Here is a 23,315-nt window from a genome sequence, read left to right on the forward strand (position 1 = left end):
ATTCATTTAATCTAATAATTTTCTATATTATACCGCTATTTACTTTTTAAAAAAAAGTATTTTATTGTTATCACTAAAATTCGTGAATAAAGAAAAAGAAAATCTGTTGACGGAGAGAGAGAGTAGAAAAGCTAAGCTATTTCAACTTTCCTGTTTATATATTCAATGCATTTTTTATTCATTAAATCACATTATTGATTTCGAGTTCTTTTAATGAAAATTACATAACAAAAGTATGTATTTTTCGTTTCTTGTTAACATTGCGTGTTCCTGTGTTTACCAATACATACATTGAGATATTTTAAGTTATAAATATTAATTAAACATTATATTATATTCGCCCACTTTTGAAACCTTATATATACGATATGAAATACGAATATATCTTTTTGGTATGTAGAGATGATAATGATAGGTAGTGGGTAGAGTTTTGTGTATTTAGGGTATTGTGATATCGCATAGATACTGACCGCGAGCCAGCAATCCAATTCATAATTCAGTTCCAATTTTAAGGGTGGGAGCGGTGTTATTCATTACAGACTGTAATCTCCTTTCTAAAAGTAGGTGTATAACATGTAAGGCTTTATATCTAAAGTATATAAAGGCATTTACGTTGTAATGTCCACTATATAGAATAGACACTAATAGAAACTGTTGCGCAGTGGGTCATCATTTAGATTCCAGCATCGGACCAATATTCGTGAAATGAAAAGTTTTATTTCTTACTAGCAACCCGCCCTCGCTTCGCTTCGGAAACATGACATTTTATTATTGATAGCTGAGTCCCGCGATGTAACCCGCGGTTATTGTCGTACCGCAAGTGAGGCTGCAAGGCGATACTAGTCTAAAAAAAGTAAGTCACTCCTAAGCCTAAGTTACTCCTTATATCATCAGCTACCTATCAGTGAAAGTCCCGTCAAAATCGGCCCAGCCGTTCCAGAGATTAGCCGGAACAAACAGACATATAGACAGACAGACAGACAAAAATTGTAAAAAAGGTTATTTTGTTGTATGTATCGCATATATAGTCGGATTTTTAATTAGACGAAGCCAGCTGACAGTAGCTAATGTCACTTTGTGAAATAATGTTGCTATATTTAAAGTAATAGTGATGCGTTCAGTTCTCGTTCAATCACATGAATGAACAATGAGTGTGAAGAGTTAATCATTAATTTCAAACTATAAAAGAATATTATTTCTATTTTACAATAAAATTGTATTAAAGTGCTCCAATATATGTTACTAGTAGTATGTAACTACAATAAATTTTTTTATTTTCATTACATACCTATAATTGTTATATTTTATACATCTATAATTTCAACTATATGATGTATTGGAAATAGGACAGTCTTACAAGCTTCCTCGCAATGTTTTTCTTAATGTTTAAAACACTCGGTATTCAGTACAGGTAGATACTATAAGAACATAATATTTCGTCGAAAACTCGTTGGTATGTACAAAGCACGCCTAAAATTCGAACCCCGTACCCGAGATCGGCAATTCGGCACACCAACTATTCACTAGACAATCGAGGCAATTTTTAATTCAGGAGTTTTTTCAATCGTTCACTTTGTCACAACACTATTTTTATTTCATCAAAACCTGACAACACAGTAAACGTCAGTTGACTTCGTCTAATAAAAAATCCGACTATAGGTATATTCATATGCATGTAGTTAAAAGCGGCTATTTTAGTATTACAAATAGACACACCAATTTTATTTACATGTATAGATTTGTCTGGACGTTTGTTACTATATATGTATATATTTAAACGTATAAAAGTGTTTATGTTAGTCTCTGGTACCCATGACACAGGGAATCCTAATATAGGGCCGGACGACCATACGTGATTTGTTCTCAGTTATTTATTTATTATTAAATACATTTCAGAAATTATTTTAATATTTAACTAATATTTTATAACCATGCGGTAATATAAGCATGCGGTCGTAAAAGTAAAAGATGAACAACACTACAGAATTTAATGAAACATAGCTTAGAATCATTAGACATATCTCGCTTTAGACTGAAATGAGAAGGAATGTATTGTAACAGTGATTTAGTTTAACTACAGTCAATCTCCCTAAAGACACAGAAAAACATTATTACCATTCAACTGTAATAGACACAATGAAATGATCGGTAACATGCACGACATAAAACTAAACGATCCAAGATATCGAGAGGCAAGTAAAACCTTCATTTTTTTTCTTGTTTACATGGGTGGTCGAGCTCCCAGCCCACCTCGTATTAAGTGGTTACTGGAGCCCATGGACATCTACAACGTAAATGCGCTACCCACCTTGAGATATAAGTTCTAAGATCTCAGTATAGTTACAGCGGCTGCCCTACCCTTCAAACCGAAACGCATTACTGCTTCACGGCAGAAATAGCCAGGGCGGTGGTCACTACCCGCGCGGACTCACAAGAGGTCCTACTACAGGTGGTCGTGTCGTAAAGTCGTACTCACACACAGTCGTACAAACTTAATCACTGACCTTTTTAATGAATTGATAATAAAATCTTACTCGAACTATCCAAACGGGCATTGTACCTTACGATCAATAAATAATAATGTAAAGCATTGTCTAATGTAACATACAATAAAATATGCAAATGGTAAAACGTCTTTCATATTTTAACTGTTTCATGCATATCCATTATAACATATTATTATGTTTCTCGAAAATTTTTGTTGAAATGTTTCCTAGTGAGTAGCTTTTGAATATTAGCTTGTCGAAAAGTAATAAAAGTCAAATATTTCACAGAGAACCCAACATCCTTAGCGAACCCAAAATTCTGATCAGAATCAGAAAAAATTAATTAAGGCTTATAGTTTATTTGTATTCTCATATTTATTATTGAAAAGTGGAACAGAAAAAATGGAAAATGGTCTAAAGCGAAAATTTTAATCCACTGAAAATTATGATCAAGTTTTATAGTAATTGAATATTCCGCGAGGTCTTACTGTAAAACGTACTCAAAGCCCTCTTAAAGATTTACCTATTTTATGTATTTGAGCCCAATAATGTTGCAAGCCTAGTATAGAACCCATATTTCTACATATGTATTGAATTGCAGTTGGTATTGTATAGCCTCGATATTGTCAGTAATAGAAATGTTACTAAAGCTGGTAAATATGTAGGTACATAAATCAAGTATGCCAAGTATTTATATGTAAATACATTTTAAATATATGAAAATGTCAAGTTTATCAAATAATACTAAAAATACTATTAGAAGATTTAGAAAATTTTAGAAAATGCGTATTCTGCAAAAAATGTATTCTTAGATGGTTATGAAGAAGTTAAATAAAAAAATCATAATTTTATCAATCGTTTTCTCAATTCTACGGAGTGTGACAACTCGAGATACAATTATAAGTCGAGTCAAGTTTGTAATAAATTGTCAGTCATAGCACCTTATTTACAAAAAAACAGCGTCAGCAAATTCAGAACCACGTGGCAATATTGAAGCAGTCCACCAGCCTTCATTTTTCGTCTTAATTACAGAAAAACAACTGGGGCACGTTGTTTTTCTTAACTTAATTAAATTCTCTGTATATAAAATGTCTGTAACTTAATTAAAGAAAAACACGAGAGGTTCTACCACCTTACCTTTCGTGAGTCCGCACGAGTAGGTACTGCCACACCGTCTATTTCTGCCGTGAAGCAGTAATGCGTTTCGGTTTGAAGGGTGGGGCAGCCGTTGTAACCATACCGAGACCTTAGAATTTATATATCAAGGTGGGTGGCGCATTTACGTTGTAGATCTCTATGGGCTCCAGTACCCACTTAACACCAGGTGGGCTGTGAGCTCGTTCACCCATCTTAGCAATAAATAAACAAAAATGAAATTTATTATAAATTGGGTCACAAAATAATTGACGACTCATTTTTGCTTGTTTAACAGACAACATCACAAAACATTTGACAGGCGTATATAACCCGTAACATTTTCTAAATGCCGATTAGCCATTGTTTAGTGGTTTACAAGTATTGTGTGATGCGAAGGCGCAGACGATCGAACGTCAGTGAGGCGAGAGAGGAAAGCGAGTCAGTGTGTCAGATGAGGCGCTCCTAACTGACCATCGATCAATAACACCTGATCAATTCTATATAATATCCCCGTTCACAATACAAGAATTTTTAATTTAAACACATTCTAACTATTTTTTAACTATGATTAATGAAATAGATTTAAAATCGTACAAAATAAATCTTAAAGTTTATTTATTAAATTGACAAGTGGCGAGCGGTTTTTGAGTCTTGTATGTGTATTTTTGAGTCCATTCTACACCTAGTAAAATACATGATTGACGTTTCCACTCCCTTTTTTTTTTAATTGTTTAAAAAGGTGAACGAGCTCACAGCCCACCGGTGTTAAGTGGTTACCCATAGACTTCTACAACCTGTCTTGAAATATCAGTTGTAAGGACTCCGTTTTTACAATACAACGTCTACCCCACCCTACAAACCGAAACGCATTACTGCTTCACGGCAGAAATAGGCAGGGTACCTACCCGTGCGGACTCGCAAGACATCCTGCCACTACGTAATATTTAATAGTCCTACCTCCATATCCATAGGTGCTGCTATATCGTTTTCCAGTAGGAATGGAAGTGTGCCTGTGCTCAGATTTACTTGTAAGCGCTCCTAGTATTGGGGTTGCTAACACTAAGCTTTTAATGCTGTTTCTGACTGTCGCAAGTACATTGTAAAGCTGATTGACCGTAAGTGCTGAATGTATTACGGTCTGTAGGGTGTAATGAGAGAGTTTACTGGAATGATGGACCAGAGTTAGATATAGTGATCTTGATAGATGTATAGAGTTGTAGTGCGCAATAGGGTTGTATGTTAATCGAAGCTCCTCGCGCTAAAAAGTAAATCGGATTGAAGGGTCGGATTATATTATAGATTGGCAATCAGGTCAATTAAAGGCCGGTTCTGATGTCGCCGCTGACATAAACTGCTATTTACGCTACTTAAGTATGCATTGGGAACGATGAAAAATATCGATCAAAGTGCCCCAGAACTTGTTGCCTATTTAAGCCTTGTTTATTAATAGGCTTTGAAGATTTAGCAAAAAAATTTGCAATTCTAATTTAAAAAATGTTAATTTTACTTTATTTTTAATTTTAGCTATATAGATTTTTAATTAATGGATAAAAGTATTTCATCGCCTTTTTAAGTAGGATACGATATACAACTATTTGTTGATAATATTCGCGTGTCACCTTGAAGTACTAACCAACACACAAGGTTTTAACCCAGTTTGAGTAATAAAGTGCGAATGAATCTAAGACAAAAATAATAATAACAAGTCCATAAATATTAATTAAAATATTGCCATTTATAAGAAAAATAAATAATAAATAAAAAGTTTTTGTGTACCGGTTATTAATTAAACAATATTAACTATAATGAATCATCATTCAATAACTTTAACCGTTTTAAAAATTCAAACCTCTTAATTATTTCCGTAGATATGCAAATAAGTTCAGAAATATTTAGAGATCACAATGTGAAAGCTGTTGTCAATCTCGAGAAACTAAGAGGAAATATTCTTTAAATTATCGCCATGTATTAACTTTATCACAGCTAGGCAGTTCTTGAATCTTTCACTTCAGCAACGAGGGTTAACTGGAAGAGAATGTCTGCATGGCGTTAAGTTCGCCTTTGTACAATATTTTTGTGCAATAAAGAATTTTCAATCAATCAATCAAATATTTCGAATTAAGTGTGACCTAAACAGTAAGACGCACTGTGTACTCGTATCAAGCGATGCGATTATGCTGGTGTTCAGATCCCGCAGACAGTATGCAGCAACTTGGCTCTGCCCCTAGCATTGCTGAAGTCCATGGGCGACGGTAACCACTCACCATCAGGTAGGCCGTATGCTCGTCTGCCTACAAAGGCAATAAAAAAATAAAGACACTGATTTTTCTAAAAAACTTCGCGAGAATTCTCTGACGATTTCCACATTGAAGGAATTACGTCGAGTAATAAAATCAAATTCGCTTGATTATAGTAGTATTCGTAATTCTACTAAGTCCCAAATTGACGGAAATTGTGCTGTGATCTTTATTGGTTCCGAATACAAAAATAGCCGGGTGCTACTGATACAATGTCCACAGGCAACACACAATCCAAAATACGCCCCACTAACAATAGAAGGATTTCATTCATTGAAGGTAGGTCGTGAAAGGTAGGTATCCCTATTCACTTTAGTTAAAGATTACTAACGTAATCGATAATCATCGGTTCATGCATGAAAATGCAGAAGCTATCTTGCTGTTGCCTAATTTGTGTATTTCAAACTGAATTGTCACGATACAAAAGAGAGCCTTCTCCGACATCCGTCAAAAGCTGACGTAATCTTTCTTTTGTTGTCGTTTAGAGTTCTAAGGAATGCGGTTATGCGAACACGGGCCAGCTAACAGCTTTCCACTGATTGTTTATTTCGATTCGATCGCCGCGAGCTGTAGATTAAACACTCGTTACTAGCAATTATTCGCACTGCAAATTGTATTATCAATGGATGTTCGCACTCGTCACTCAGACAGCTAAATTGCCGAGTGTTTTTCATATACTAACATCATTAATTTGATTATTTTGAACCAATTACACTCTAGTTTTTTTTTTTTTTTGCATATTATTTTTTCTGCGCATCGTGTTTTCGTCCTCAGACGAGAACATTTGTATGTATTAGGTTTAGTTCTGGCAACATAGTTCTTTTTTTTTACGTCTACTATGACTTATAAATCATTTATAGGCTACTTAATGCAAAACGAATGAGAATTACAAACAAGGTACACCCGTATATCGACCATAACGTACGATAAAACCCCCATATATTTTACAATTATTGTAGTTACACGAGAAAATTTATTAGTTTTCACTTTTATTAAATTTCGTTCAACAATGGCGGTTATGGAGTTATTTCCTTTTTTAAAAGTGAAATTTTGAGGAACATGGAATTCAGTATTCTAAGACAGCATGATGCAACCATCTTTGTTTCTTGATTGTATCGGAGAAATTATTTCATTTTAGAAAACTATTGTTTTAAACTCTCGAGAAACTGAAAGTATTAATTAGACTAGTGCATGCATGTATGTTTGAATTTTTATGAATTATTTAAACGTTGAATTGGAGAAAGTATATCAAATTATCGTGCTCCAATTATGATGTGAAGTTTGTGTTACGGCAAATGAGTTTCGCCCGTGAGACGACGGATGTTGGAAACGAACTAGAGACAATGCTGATGGCGCTTGGATTCAACTCTTTCTTCAGCTAATTATATGCACAAAAGACAACTTTATCGTAACATGAATAAAGATCAATTTAAATTTGTACAACACGTGAATTTAAAAAAAAAAGCCGCCGGAAAGTCGCCGTCTCTTGGTAGTCAATGGCGTTATCTAAAGTAATTATATGAAGTCAAACTTTCATTACGCGATAAGAATCGGATAAGAAGACTGACAAAATGATACTAATCACATGAGTAAAATTAAGGTTGTGCAGCGGTTATAGAATTCTGCTGATACAAATATCCTGGTGGTGGGATTCTAACGTTTTGTCTACTGCTGACACCAAGCTGTTGTGTACTTTTGTTGATAGAGTGGGAAAGCTATTATAACTAAATAATATAATAAAACAAACTTTTAGCCCGTAGCTATGCATGCTTAGACTACAGCTTATATGTATTATTATTGCATGAGCGGAGCCCGTGCTCATCACTGATCCTTAGTTCTATTCCAGAATTCATAATATTTTCATACTAGATTATGTCAAAATTTGTTCAATAGTATGGAAAAGGTTCGAACTAACAGACAGACCGACAGAATAGATGAATTAAAATCGCTGATTTATGTTCTATTACTCTTTTTTTTTATGTCTTAGATGGGTGGACGAGCTCACAGCCCACCTGGTGTTAAGTGGTTACTGGAGGCCATAGGCATCCACAACGTAAATGCGCCACCTTCCTTGAGATATAAGTTCTAAGGTCTCAAATATAGTTACAACGGCTGCCCCGCCCTTCAAACCGAAACGCATTACTGCTTCACGGCAGAAATAAGCAAGGCGGTGGTACCTACCGGCGCGGACTCCTAAGAGGTTCTACGACCAGTAAGAATACTATTTTATTAGATTTGTTCAGTGTTAGTTTCTTCAACTCCGGATTCTATGGTTTTATTATATTGATAATGAAGACATATTTAAATAATAACCTCATGTCTCGAGGTGGATGTGGGCAATCACGCTGTGACTAGCACGACACGAGCAGAGCTAACCGAATGAGTAGTGATTTCGTTTGCCCATCTAGGTCAATAAAACCTGTAATGTTCTCAACATATAAATTAATTGGATACTTTACAGAAAACGAAGATAGACTATTTAAAGAATCTCACCTAATCTTTGATTTGATCGATTCACGACCAATTAACTAAATAGAAAGGTTGTATTATGTGAACGAGTGTCGGTAACAATATTTTTCTAGTCGGACCACAACTGTAACAAAACCAGTTAGACGTTAAAGGGCTTGCTTGAGAGAACTAGTGCATTATTTATTGCAGCGGTGATTTCTCGACGACGACGGTTCTGTTGAGATTTCACCACTTTCATCGCGGATTTACGAGTGGTCGAGCTTCGTCTATCCTGTAACACGAGTACGTGCAGTATAAAATTCTATGAACAACGAACGACTGATTGAGTGACAAAAAGCTTGGAGCCCCTAATACGTTGAGTCTGTGTTGACTGTAAAACCTGCCATTCGAGAAAACGCCGGTCGCGTTGCGTCGTTGGGTCTTCGTCCCCTTGCGGAAGCACGGATCGGGCCTCAGGGAAATCCCCTCTGCCCGGGCTTGGACTCCCTGCCTGACGAGGCAGGGATGATGAGGTTGCTGGTACGATTCTTTAGTGGGTCGAGTTTTGTTGTGTGGGTCGAATCGAGAATTTGGCATGTTGTTTGTCTTACTCTTCTCTTCTCTCTTCCTTTTTCCTTTCTTTCTTCTCTCTTCTTCGTATGTCAAGGTCGCGTTGCAAACGTCCGTCAGCCTATTGTCTCGCGGGGAGACCTCATCATCATCATCATAATCGGTTGCTCTTGGCAGAGCAGTCGTGGTCATGTGGAATTCTTGCTTATTAAAGCCTTGACAGATGTTTTCCATAGCTTGCGAACCGAGGCCCGGCGCACGCACTCGTTAAGTAGGGTTTTTCACCTAATCAGTCCAGCGCGCGGGGATTCGTCCACGAGATCTCTTACCATTGAACAGGGAGACCTAACGATATCGTATCGAGGAGCGAAAGGCTATTTGGTTTGAGCGACATTTTTACAACTATACCGGAGAGCCATTTCAACTTTAAAATTTTAGAAAAAATATCATAAAAAAACAACATTCTTCAACAACTACATAAAAGTGGTTTTCCTTAATGGAATTTAAAAATAGAATATGCAATTCAAGCACAATTATGTTGAACCGAGAAATGTCGTTTGAGTAGGTATATTACATACAGCCAAGTAATAAGCTATAAAACTGCGTTACAAACTAAATTGTATATTGGATTTTAAAATTTACGAAAAAAAAAAAACGGCAAACCAAAGTTTAAATACGAAGCGTGCTTTTTTTAAATTTCCTTTTTTATAAATTTCGTGTGATTATGCAATTTTAAGTCTAGAAGTCACAGCAAGCAACTAAACATTCCTGTAGGTTTGTCAGCATAATTACACCTGTTTTCGCTTTCACTCTAGTTTCTGCACTCAGGAAGTTCGCTTATCGTAAAATACCTCATTGTTTACCTCGCATTGTGACAAGGACGATTTCACTACCGGAACACTTCGTGCATTATGCGTTACAGATAACACACTCGCCTAATATATTTATTGTGACATCATAATAGAACAATGGTCGTTAGTTATGTGTGATATTAGTTTGTGGTTACGTAACCAGAAAGTGGAGTTGTTATTTAACGAATAATAACAATAGGCAAACGTGATAATGTCAAAGGACTATCCGAACGCATATTTTTATCATATTGAACTATTACTTTAGGATGATTAGGCCTATTAAGGAAAGTATTTTGGATAATGAGGAATAGAACGGGCGAAATTAGTTTTATTACGAAATATCCGGTTTTCTTACCACTTAGTAGAATCAAAGTCTCAAAAAGAAAATAAAAGTGATCTCACATCCTCATCATTAAAATTTAAAATCACATTAAAATCAATTATATTCTTATTACTTAGTTAGCGATCTCAAATATTATGATGCTTAATTCCATCACTAAGCAATATGAAAATCATTAATATTGATATTCAATACAGATGATGATTAGAAGCGATTTACTTAATATGTATATAATCAGAATATACATACATATATATACCACTACTATATAAGATTTTCCTGTAAGTTTAGTTTAATGTAGTTCAATGAAATAAAAGTTACGTGAAAAATAAATAATAGTTTAAAAAAACTAACAAAATACGCTCTTATAGAAAAGCGTGGGGTGCATGGTATTAGTAGCTATAAACATTTTATGAACAGATATAAGTAGAAGGGTTATTTTGATAATATCCTGAAAAGCACCTTACGCTTTTTTACAATAAAATCATTTTTTCTTACACTATTTCTAATTCAAATTTATTAAAATTTATTTTCAATTTTTTAGTTGGATTTTCTATAAAAGCGTATTTTGTCATTTTTTTAAACTGTTATTTATGTTTTAGTTAAATTAAAAAAAATTCAATTTTATTTTTTAATATTGAATTGTCATCGGTTCTCAATAAGTATACCAAATTTCGAGTTAATCCAACGTTTTGAAGGGGGTCAAAATCATGTTCAAAGATTCCGTTACAAACATACGTCTGAAGCTAATAAAAGCGTATTAAAAAGTATTCTATAAAAATAATGACCAAATTAATTGAAATAAAACCAAAAAATGAATGGTGAAAATTCAATAGGATATGCGACATGAAGTATTTATTGGTTATAGTCGGCATAATTTAGGGTACCGTTTAATATTCTTCGTACGTGCAGCTCATTGTTGTACGTGTGTTGTTAGTGCCAATAAACAGTATTGTTTTCAAAGCACAATGATGAACCGTGTCGCCTGTCGAATCAGGCCAGACAACGGCACACTTTTCCTTTTATCGGCATAGTATTCGTAATTAGTTTTTGTGTATGACAATAACAACTAAATTAATTGGTATCGATTATTATTTGAAGAACAGTTGAAGTTGTTGATTTTTTTTGGAGTAAAACTCGCAAACTGCTTTACTAATTTATGATTTTTTTTATTGCAGGTTTTCAACCTGAACAGTCGATTGGGAATTTATGTCACCGAAATAATTCTGTAAGTACAACCTTACTACAACTATAATTCAGCTATAATGTTCAAATAAGTTCTATATTCTTTGCTATAAAACAACCTAATAATGTTGTAAACGATACAAAAGATACATACAATTTAAAAACGATTTTATGTCACACTAATAAAAATGCCTGTTGTATGTATTATCTATGTTACGTAGAAACTAATGTTGAAGTTTGACTTTTTGGCGGGAACGCGAGGAGTGAAGTTGTGTGATTTGTTCTATTTTGTCTATTTAGTGTTTCTTCGGGTTTAAATGTGTAATAATGGTGGTTTATTAACTGTTTAATATCTGTGAAAGTGCACAAATGTGGGAAAATGAAACAAAGCCGCTGGACGTAACTTCTCGGGATCCTCCAAAAAGTCCACTGAAAAAATCTTAGTAAATGACCACCATTTTACTGAGATAATATTTCATCTCATATCATCTCATTTAATTTCATCCCAGTTGATTAATGTCTCAAATTAATCATCTTCATTTCATTTCACTCCGTAATATCATTTTTCATAAAAATGTGAATATACATTAAAATAAGACATGACTTAAAGTTCAGTTACCGGGTCATAAAATCCCTTAAAAAAAAAATTGAACTTTTAAATTCCGTTTTGTTCTATAGAACATACCATCCTATACGATACAATATACAATGATCATTTAAAGATAACGATTTCGGTTGTAAGATTGCGTAAGCCGGTCGTTAAAATACAAAACGTAGCTTAAGAACATCCAATCTTCTTTCCAAAATAAATCGACTTTCTCCTGCGGTAATTGCACGATCGCATTTAAAACATTTCTTCATTACAAACAATTTGTTCAGCTCCGTGATTTTAGCTTCAATCTTTCTTAATTGAATGTGGTCTCATCTCACATAGGTAATTAAAAAAAAATGCAAGCCCTTGTCAATTTTCTAGGATTTTTTTTATTGCTTAGTTGTGTGGACGAGCTCACAGCCCACCTGGTGTTAAGTGGTTACTGGGGCCCATAGACATCTACAACGTAAATGCGCCACCCACCTTGAGACATAAGTTCTAAAGTCTCAAGTATAGTTACAACGGCTGCCCCACGCTTCAAACCGACACGCATTACTGCTTCACGGCAGAAATAGGCAGGGTGGTGGTACCTACCCGCGCGGACTCACAAGAGGTCCTACCACCAGTAAAGGAAAGGAAACCTTTTTTTTAAATGATGATTAAAGCAACATTCAAAACCGTATTCTAGTCATTGAATTGTGACTGATTTGGCCGGCAGTCATCAATTTCCAAAGAATTCAAAGTGAAAGCGAGTTCCGTAAAGAAATTTGGTAATCTTCCAGACAGCAGAGTCATCGTCCTTGAACCGACGTCCGCGTTGTTATTTCATTGCTCCCATAAATTACTTTGGCCCTCACTAAACGTATACATAATTAAGTAAAAAACATCTTACTCAACACCGCTTCAATACAGTATGGGCCGTTTTGAAAATGCGACTAGTTTAAATCGATTTATTGTTTGTCAAATAATTGCGCGAATTGATTTTAAAGATAGAATAGTTGATGCATCTGATACCAACGCAATTGAAACTTCAATTTTATGTTTTTAAATGAGTGCAAGCATTCAAGTTGTGAATCTATGAACTCAGATGAACTCAGTCTCTTGTCTGGGTTAGTTAAGCTGATTTACACGATATTATCCGATCAAAAACTCTCAATAATTATTCAGGGCGTTGCGCAATAACCGGGAGCGATGCCCTCGTCCTTGGCCCGTAACTTTCTCCATAGCCATTAAAAATATTTTTTTGACGCCGGCTGATGATTCGGAGGCGTGAAGATTTCTTAAAGCGATATAGCGCCTTTTACTGGGAGCTTGGTGCGTTAACATTTACTCTACGGCCTCCGTAATTAAGATCTTCGGCGTCCGGTCGGAGTATTATCCATTGGAAACTGGCCCATCATTTTATCTTACTGAATTTTTAGCATCTTTTTACCCTTTTAATTAGATAATACTTACTAAAAATACTGAAATATATACGTAATATAAATTAAGATTAATTTTGATGAGCACAATAAACTGACAGACATATTTTTACTGGTGGTAGGACCTCTTGTGAGTCCGCGCGGGTAGCCGTTGTAACTTGAGACTTTAGAACTTATATCTAAAGGTGGGTGGCGCATTTACGTTGTAGATGTGTATGGGCTCCAGTAACCACTTAACATCAGGTGGGCTGTGAGCTCTTCCACCCTTCTAAGCAATAAAAGAAAAAAGATACAACAATATCTAAGAAAAATCCTATTTCAACTGAACATTTTTACTTAGAGCTATAGACGTGTTTACGGCCTACCTGTTGCGAAACGTAACGCCACGAAGCGGACATCACCGTCCACCCTGGGACACTCGGTACAAATCTCTGTGGACATAAAAAAGACTGTAGCGCCCTTCTCGGCATTGTATATATAAATGCACGACCTGCCCCGTGCCTAAAATAGGCAGAATGATGATAGGAATATCTTGAGTAAAACATAAATAAAATAAAAGAACATATTATGTGCAATTCATGAGCGAAAGAATAAAGCTTTTGACAGTATTCTATCTTCTGCTCTCGTAGGAAAGCCCTTTAGATATACCCCTATATAAATAGCCGATATAAATAACTCTTTAGGCTCCTGTTTTTATAGTCCCTTTGTCATTTCATCGAATTACAAAACAGAACGTAGCCAAGGTAGTTTTCACCAAACAAATAGTGTAACGATTTAACATAGCTATTAAGATACTTCTTTTTACCTCAACTCACAGGACGAGATCATTGTGTCTGTTATTCATCAATGTAATCGATCTATTACCAAATTCATTTAAATAAGAGTTGCGTAACAATGAAGACCGGCTAATTGTAACGAGACGGGTCGAGTCGGAGTCGGCTCTCGGAATCGACACAATCGTTAACGAAAGTTACCGGATTTTGTACAACTCCATTGCCAAGTGCGGCGAAGAAAGCGAGCCCAGCATCCTCTACATGTACGATGTAGCATCTTACTTAGTTTGGTCTCGCTCTTCATACCTGACTTTTCTCACGCGTGATAGAGACGAAGAGAGCTTAAAAAGAGAAAGTGGGCCGCCTTACGTTTCTCGGTACCATTACCACGGGCATTGGATGTAAACGTTGGCAATGGACACACTGGTTTCGTTCGAAATTTACTGCTAATGCTTAAATCGTAAAGGTCATATTAGTCTGATTGTTTCGACGAAGGCTTAAATTGTGTACTGGAGCGTTGGGTCATTGATACAGAGACGCAGAATTCGGAGAGCAACGAACTGCAACAGCCAGAGAAAGTGATGTGGCGTAACCTTGAGCCCGCACCTATTCTCATCAACCGCCTATAATATTCGTCATTCACGATTTGCTCAACCTGTAAATGCACGTGCTATTTTAATCGCCTTTTGGACAGGAATCGTAGATTTTAACAGATTTTTGTCAGAAATCTGTACCTATCTCTCTTTATAAATATGTGGGACTTGAACTGGATGGAAAAAAGAGAAACCAATAATTTTTACAACATAAACACAGCCAGTTGAAAATACTACTAATACTTGTATTATCATCACCACTACTATTATACTATTGTATCATTCGAGTACTAGTCGTTTTAAAAAAAATATGTAAAAATCATATTAACGACATCACAATGTCGTAACCTACAAGCTGTCTTTAATAATTTTTTTAGATAGTTTGGTGGGTTTCTATTTATTTTTGAGTTTCTATTCTATTTGATTTCGGGAAGTATTTCATGAAAAATTATTAACTGCTCCCAGCTCGATCTAAACACTAACACATATTCTAAATTAATTTTAAAAGATTTAAAAAAAGAAAATATATTTTAGTCAACAACAATGACAACGATAATACAGACAATTCATTACAATATTTAAATCGCTTCAATTTTGCACCCAAAATGAACGAACAGAAAGAGTTTTTAATTAATTTAGATCCCGACGTATTAAAGCGTATCGGAATATTTGGATTAAAACGAGGTATTGAGGTGAACTCCTAAAGCGGATTGATGTTCGTAGACTATTAACCGACTTTTATATTAAAAAGCACACGTAGCGTAAATGTTATTGGAAAAGTCACAATGTTTCTTTCAATAAACTCCAAATTATTCAGAATATGTAAGTAAGCGTAGTTTTTTATTACACATGATTTCATGGCCGTGATTTTCAAACCCATAATAATTCATAGCGCGTATCTGTTAAATGCATATTGCTAATATTTTACTAAATATTTAATGTCATTTCTTATTAGATAATAAGGCGATGATGATTCATATTTTAATAACACCCTTACAACAAATGTATTCTATTATTTTAAATTTTTACAATTAGATTAACTCGTTATTCTGATATTTCAGCACTTGCAACAGCGCTGAAATATCAGCACCGTTTTAAAGTCCACCTAATGTTTGTTTTATGCTGATAGTCCAACTTCATTATTTAATTAAGTTTAAAGTAAGATTTATTTAAAAAAAAGTCAAATTTGTTGCATTTTGTTTATCCACAAAAATTTGATATTTTTCTGCATCATTTTCAATTTACAACCAGAGCCCGTGAACCTAAACTATTTCAAAACGCTTAGGTGTAATACAATGCGAGATGATTATGTGATAATTGAGAACTGAAATGAATCAATTTCTCATTGTTCTTATTGTGAGCGATCATTGACCCTGCCAGTAAAAATAGTAATGAGAATTACTCAATCAAAACAATAAAACCGATCGTACGTGTAGTTTTTCATAAGAATCGAAAGTTTGTAAAACAAATTCAATCGAATATATTCTCAGATGTATCCACGATTATTATTGAACCTTTTTTCATTACGAGCATTAAGTTAGTTCATGGAAATGCATGAATAGGCTTCGATTATTTTCCGTTTTGACGAGAGAGAAATTTCTAATAAACAATGCGTGTTTTAATTAGCGGACGTGTAGTCTGTTAGATTTATTTTAAACAACAATTGAAAGGCGTTCCCTGTAGGTTGTTGCCCTAACGCGTGTTTATTCAGACTCGCTTTCTAAGTTCACGTACGCCGAAAGAATAATGGAAAAGAGCTAATCTCCTCCGGCAAATCCCATACATCAAGGCACACTTTCAGCTCGTTACGATGTAATTAAAAGTCGCCGTGCTATCACTGTCTGTAACACCTCGTTAATCTCAACAGCAAGTCATTTGAAATCTCACTGAGTACAATTCTTTATGAATAAAACTATATTAATTAGTCGTCTGTAATAAAATAGCATTCATATTTTTGTTAAGCTAATTTTTTACCTTTGTTTAATAATATTAAATTAATAAAAAAATACTTTTGTTTAATCGACTTTTCTTGATTTTAAGAACTATATATACTAACAACGTTATGTGCGTGTTTAAAAAAAAATCGAATATTCCAGAATGTTTTATTTAAATTTCGTCCTTAAAAAGAACAAACTAGTAATTGTTTTTTAGCGTGTCAGTCTAAAACCGTCGATTGCAAACATAAATTATAAATATTATTTATTGTAATTGATGAACAGACTAAGTCATGGCCCACCTGATAAAATATGACGTCGTTCTAAAGTCCATAAATACTATAACATCAAGACAGCCAGCTTAAAACGATAGCAAGTGGCATGATATATCTGCAGACAGGATTTCAAAAAGAGTGTGTGCTTAGATAAATTATTATCTTTGACGTGTAATTCTAAAATAATATTGGAGCCTACATAAAATCAATGATAAATTATTACACAGAAATGAATATAAAATCTATCGAGAATGCAACCGACAGTTGATTGTTGGACGTGACTTCACTCGCTTGAACAACAAGTGGTTTTGAACTGAAAACGATAAAATTGGATCAAACGTGCGTTTCGCTCAATTGTTTTTTTTTGGGCGGTAATTCAGAACTTTGAAAGAATTCAGAAAACTATGAGTTCGAATTAATTTATCGTTTATATATTTTTTTCTAATCTATACTAATATTATAAAGAGGAAAGATTTGTTTGTTTGTTTGTATTGAATAGGCTCCGAAACTACTGAACCGGTTTGAAAAATTATTTCACTGTTTGGAAGCTACACTATTCCCGAGTGACATGAGCTATAATCTTTTTTGAAAAAAATTAGGGATCCTTACTAAAACTCCATAATATAACCCAAGGTGAAAAAAAATGATTTAAAATATTCTTTACATCGCGTGCCCTGCGAAAACTATTGATGATAGAATAAAATAATGTACTACGACTTTGTAGAACACATTATTATTTACAAAAAGTGTCGCGAGAGCATATGTCTAACTATTATAGTTATGCCGCAATAAGTGTTCTTTTATTTTAAAAAATAAAACAACTTCAAATATCGTTGAAATTTTTGTTAAAGACCCGAGCGGAGTCGGAGCGGGCCTCTAGTATCGAATATTTAACTACTTTTTAGTATAAACTCAAAGCAATTGCTTCAATTTTCAATCTCAGCGATGTCATGGATTCAGTATTCGAAACCCGGCATTCCAATAGAAAGTGTTCAATTGGATTATGTAATCGAAATGTACATAAGTACAAACACACATGTATTTCGTACAAACAAATCGATGTAAAGATGGACCTGTATCTTTTGACTCGATTACAAATATTTATTCAACTGCAGAAATCTAAAGAGAAAACACACAGATAACGGACCAAAGGCTATCCAGTAATTTAAAATGAATTTATCAGATTCACGTAGTTTCTTCGGACGTTGACTTGCACAATTAATTAGTGAAAGATAGAAAATGAAAGTTCAGGCACGAATTCGCAGATCACTGTAGTTTTTGTAGATCATCCTTTGTTAAAGTCGATTCTAAATTTACATATCGCCTACGACTTTACTGTTTCTGCTACGCGCGTTCTACGTTACATTAAGTTGTAGTTATACATCATCAGTTATACATCAAAAGAAATCATAGATGTAGCAACACATTTCTATAAAACACTATATAAAGCACAAGGAAACGAGTGTAGCCATAGCTATGCAAATGATATTAACTCTTCAAACAAAAGCGGAGACATAGCACCAATTACTGAAAAAGAAGTAACACAAGAAATAAAAAAGCTAAGGCTAGAGAAGAGCCCAGGACCAGATGGCATTACAAATGAAGCTATAAAGGTTGCTTGGCCGCTACTGACTCTCCCATTATTACACTTATTTAACCTTATATTAAAAACTGCTGAAATACCATCGCAGTGGGCAGAATCGGAAATAATTTTAATTTACAAAAAAGGTGACTCAAAAGATATCACAAATTACAGGCCTATAAGCTTACTCTCATGTATCTACAAACTGTTTTCCTCCATAATTAACAAAAGAATAAGTGTCACAATAGAAGCAAACCAACCAATAGAACAAGCAGGTTTTCGCAAGAGTTTTTCAACAATCGACCACATACATACTCTAGAACAAATAATGGAAAAATATCAAGAGAAGCAAAGAACGTTATACATTGCATATATTGATTATAAAAAAGCTTTTGATACCGTGTCACATTCAAGTATCTGGACCGCCCTGCAAGCTCAAAAAGTTGAACAAAAGTATATAGATATAATAAGTAACATTTACAAAAGTAGTACAGCAAAAATAAAACTAGAATCCACTGGTCCTACGTTCTCCATCGGAAGAGGCGTGAAACAAGGCGACCCGCTATCTCCAAAGTTATTTATATCTCTCCTAGAGTCAATAATAAAAAGACTCAACTGGGAAAAGACAGGATTGAACATCAATGGCAAGTATTTATCTCACCTATGCTTCGCAGATGACTTAGTTTTGCTGTCAGAATCTAGCACACAATTACAAAACATGATCGATTCACTAAACACAGCTAGTAAGCAGGTAGGACTGGAAATGAATCTTTCTAAAACAATGGTTATGACAAATAGTTTACAGAGAAGAATATCAGTGGACAACGAAACTCTGAAATATACAGAGAATTACATCTACCTTGGAAAACAAATTGGCTTGAACAGAAAACAAAATGACCTAGAAATAGAACGAAGAGTACAAAATACTTGGAACATGTATTGGTCCTTAAAAGAGATATTCAAAAGTAACATGCCAACAAATATCAAAACAAAAGTCATGATGCAATGCCTCCTACCTTGTCTAACCTATGCATGTCAAACTTGGAAATTTACATGTAAATTAAAAAGCAAAATTACTAGCTGCCAACGCGGAATAGAACGAAGTATGCTCAATATAAAAAAGATGCAAAAAATTCGTCACACAAAAATTAGAGAAGCCACCAAAGCGACGGATGCTCTAATCTACGCTAAGAAACTAAAATGGAAGTGGGCTGGGCACGTGGCGAGGCTAAAGGATGAGAGATGGACCAACAGGGTAAAAACGTGGAAGGGTCCAATAGGCAAACGCCGGAAAGGCAGACCCCACATGAGATGGTCAGACGAGCTGATAAAAATAGCTGGTACCCGCTGGCCACAAAAAGCCCAAGATAAAGATACATGGTATTCTTTAGAGGAGGCCTTCACCTTCATTTGAGGAGGGTTCATGTAAACAAACTTTTATATTTAGACACTATAAACTTTTTTTTAAAAAGCACTATCTATATTTATATTTTTTTAAACGAGGGGATTGAGGGAAGAGGGATGAGAGGAGGAAGGAGAAAAGGGCAAACAAGTGTAAACAGCATCACTATAATATTTTTTTTCTTTTTTTTTCTTTTCTTCTTTATAATTTCTTCTTCATACTTAAAACGTGTATGTAACCTATTATTTGCATGAAATAAAAGGCTTATTATTATTATTATTATGTGTATTAAACACTGCCACGCCTGGGAAGACGGCAGGACACACTCCGGCGAGGGGGGCAACAATGGGCCGGAGCGTTGGGGACTATTGGGAGAGAAACCGGCGAACTATACGGGCATTATCGAGCAAGACTGCCTTTTGCATTTGGGCCACCACCGACTTTTTGTTGAGACCAAGCCTCTCGAGATGTTTTGAGAGGCTTTTAGGGACCAAACCATTCACCGACACAACTACCGGGATTATTTCTGTAGATACCACCCTCCACATGTCGGTCACCTCGTGCGCCAGGTCCAAATATTTGGTCTTTTTATCTGCCTCGGCCCGCACGAGGTTCTCGTCGTAGGGGATGGTGATATCCACCAGAAATACCCGAGACTCCGTCCGGTCCATCAGCACGATATCAGGCTTATTCGCAAGAATAGTCCTGTCCGTAATGATGGGCCGGTCCCAGTAGAGCTTGGCACGGTCGTTTTCGAGTACAGCGTCCGGCTGGTACTTATAATACGGTAGCCTCTGTTCGATGAGGCCATACTTAAGGGCGAGCTCTTGGTGGAGGATTCTGGCTGCTTGGTTATGTCTGTGCAAGTACTCAGTGTTAGCAAGCATAGAACAACCAGAGGTGACATGTCTGAGGGATTCACCCGGTCGGCGGCATAATCGACAGATGTCAGCTGTCCCATCCCTCAGAATGTGCTTCCTATAGTTGTTCGTCCTGATAACCTGATCCTGTATTGCACAGACAAAACCCTCGGTTTCCCCAAAGAGGTCACCGAATCGCAGCCAGTGCACGGAGGCTTCTTTGTCCACGTGGGGCTCATGCAGTGCCTGAAAGAAGCGTCCGTGCAGCTCTTTCCCTTTCCATATGGCCTCACGGTCAGAGGTACTGAGTACCGCCGGTGATTGCCACCCGTCTCTGGCCAGGGCTAGCGGGGTCAGTCCTTTGTCGCATTCCATGACCTCTCTGTGCATCACACTGTCAGCCCTCGATAGGAAATATTCCCTGAGACTGCACACCCCACTGTTGTGCATGACCTTGGCACTAAGTAGGCCCCGGCCACCACACTTCCGCGGAATGTACAATCTCATTACCGAGGACTTCGGGTGGAGCATCCTATGGAGGGTCATAATTGAGCGGACTTTTCTATCCAGGGCATCCAGTTCGGTCTGAGTCCACCTGAGCACGCCGAAGGTATACAACAGGACGGGCATCGCCCAGCCGTTAAACGCCCTTGTCTTATTCACGCCCGACAAAAGGCTCTTACACACTTTTGTCAAACGTTCATAAAACACGTCGCATGCAGCTTGTTTGACGACCGCCACGTCAATACCTAAATTTTGCGACATGCCCAGGTACCGGTATGTTTCTCCCTCGGAGAGTGCCCGAAGGTTTATCCCATCGGATACAGGTAAACGATCCGATGAGACTATGCTCCCTCTCTCTACATGGAGAACCGCACACTTGTCGACTCCCAGCCTCATCCTAATGCGACTACTGAAATCACAAGTGATGTCAAGCAGTCGCCTGAGGCCTGCAGCATGAGGAGCGTACAACTTGAGGTCATCCATGTAGAACAAGTGGGACACCTTCAAGCCCCCCCTTCGGAACTGAAAGCCTGTCCTCGAAGCCTCCAGTAATGAACTGAGAGGATTCAGGGCCAGGCAAAACCACAATGGACTCAGACAATCACCCTGAAATATACCCCGATTCACCTTTATTCGGTCTTCTACAGCCGACAGCCGCACACCGGATAGACTAAGCATTGTACTCCATTGCCCCATACAGGCACCGAGGAAGTCTCGAACTGTATCGTCTATCTTATACAGCTCGAGGACCCTCTTCAGCCATGTATGGGGGACCGAGTCAAATGCCTTTTTATAATCTATCCAGGCGGCAGAGAAATTTCGTCGGTTGCGTTTGACCTGCTGGCCAGCTACCGCGTCGATCAAGAGGAGTTCCTTAGTACCGCGGCTACCACGCCTACACCCGTTCTGGGCACCAGACAGTACTCGACAGCTGTCTATGTGGTGTGAGATCTTAGTTTCCAGAACGGATGTCAGTGTCTTATAGGTGGTAGGAAGACACGTTATTGGCCGGTACTGTGCCGGATCCGCGGTACTTTCCGATTTTGGAATGAGGTGAGTGATCCCAGTAGTGAGGAAGGCGGGGAGCACTTTTGTATCTAGGGCTTCCTGGAACTGTCTGGCGAGGGTTTCGTGACAAGCCCGGAAACTTTTTAGCCAGTAAAGCTGCAGTCCGTCGCAGCCTGGAGACTTCCAGTGTGAAGAACTACAGACTGCAGCCTTAATATCACCTTTGCTGATAGTAACCGGGCTCATCGGTGGTATGCCCGCACACGAGTCCTCAATGACCTGCATCCAGGAGCCCTCCACATGCTCCACAGGTCTTGACCACAAGTTGCGCCAGAATGTGACCATCTCCTGTCCAGCTGGACGTTCGGTGACGGCGCTAACATTGGCCTGTTCTAGGGACCTGTAGAACTTCCTCTGATCACTCACGAAGAGGCGATTCTGGCGATACCTTTGAACTCGTTCCGAGTACCGCCGGATGCGCTTGCTCCAAGCAGCCACCTTCTGCTTCAGGAGGTCTATGCGATCTTATTATTGCTATATATATGCGATATTATTATTATTATTATTATACATCAAAATTCAGCTTACAGTCAATGTATTAAGATCCATCTTTCGTTATTGCGTACTTTCCCAATTAAGTAATTATAAAAATTGTCGAGCAGCCCAAATGTTTTTTTCTACGCAAATTCTGTTTTGATGAATGTGTCAGTATGTATCACTTTTAACGCTTCGTTAAAACATTACTCTGCGGTAGGTAACGAAATAACTTTCTCCCAATTGTGAACGTTGATCAATGTCTATTAAATTGGATAATAAGTCGTCTCCAGGATTGATGATGATTTTGACAGGGCAATTGAGGATAAAAGAACACAAAATGAGCCCTCAGGCGGAATCATGCGATTAGGCTACAAAGGAATATCAAATTACACAGTCTCATCTTAATAGCCATTGATAAAAATAGGTTTGTTTTTGATGAATACAACAGTTAATGTTGCCTATTTTAACTATTTAAAATAGTTAATATAATTTGAATTGTGATCTTCAGCCTCTACGTATT

The 23,315-nt window shown here is 36.6% G+C and overlaps 2 protein-coding genes across 5 annotated transcripts in view; both read left to right on the forward strand.

Moving 5' to 3' along the window:
- Window positions 1–14,505, forward strand: part of LOC105842185 (uncharacterized) — a 31,194-nt gene extending 16,689 nt beyond the window's left edge. Inside the window, exon 3 of the mRNA XM_038011034.2 lies at window positions 14,228–14,505. Coding sequence (XP_037866962.2) covers window positions 14,228–14,505 — 278 coding nt within the window. The remainder of the gene's footprint in view (window positions 1–14,227) is intronic.
- The window catches only part of LOC101739696 (cuticlin-4), a 40,818-nt gene that overhangs the window by 4,838 nt on the left and 12,665 nt on the right, over window positions 1–23,315 (forward strand). The window contains exons 1-2 of one of the 4 annotated variants that reach the window (XM_062668719.1): window positions 11,050–11,210; window positions 11,308–11,357. The gene's annotated coding sequence lies outside the window, so the exon portion shown is untranslated. Of the gene's footprint in view, window positions 1–11,049; window positions 11,211–11,307; window positions 11,358–11,610; window positions 11,758–23,315 lie in introns of those variants that run through there. The other 3 variants (XM_062668720.1, XM_012693759.4, XM_062668721.1) reach the window with 3 other exon arrangements.

The sequence above is a fragment of the Bombyx mori genome, chromosome 5 (assembly GCF_030269925.1).
Source record: "Bombyx mori chromosome 5, ASM3026992v2".
Lineage (NCBI taxonomy): Eukaryota > Metazoa > Arthropoda > Insecta > Lepidoptera > Bombycidae > Bombyx > Bombyx mori.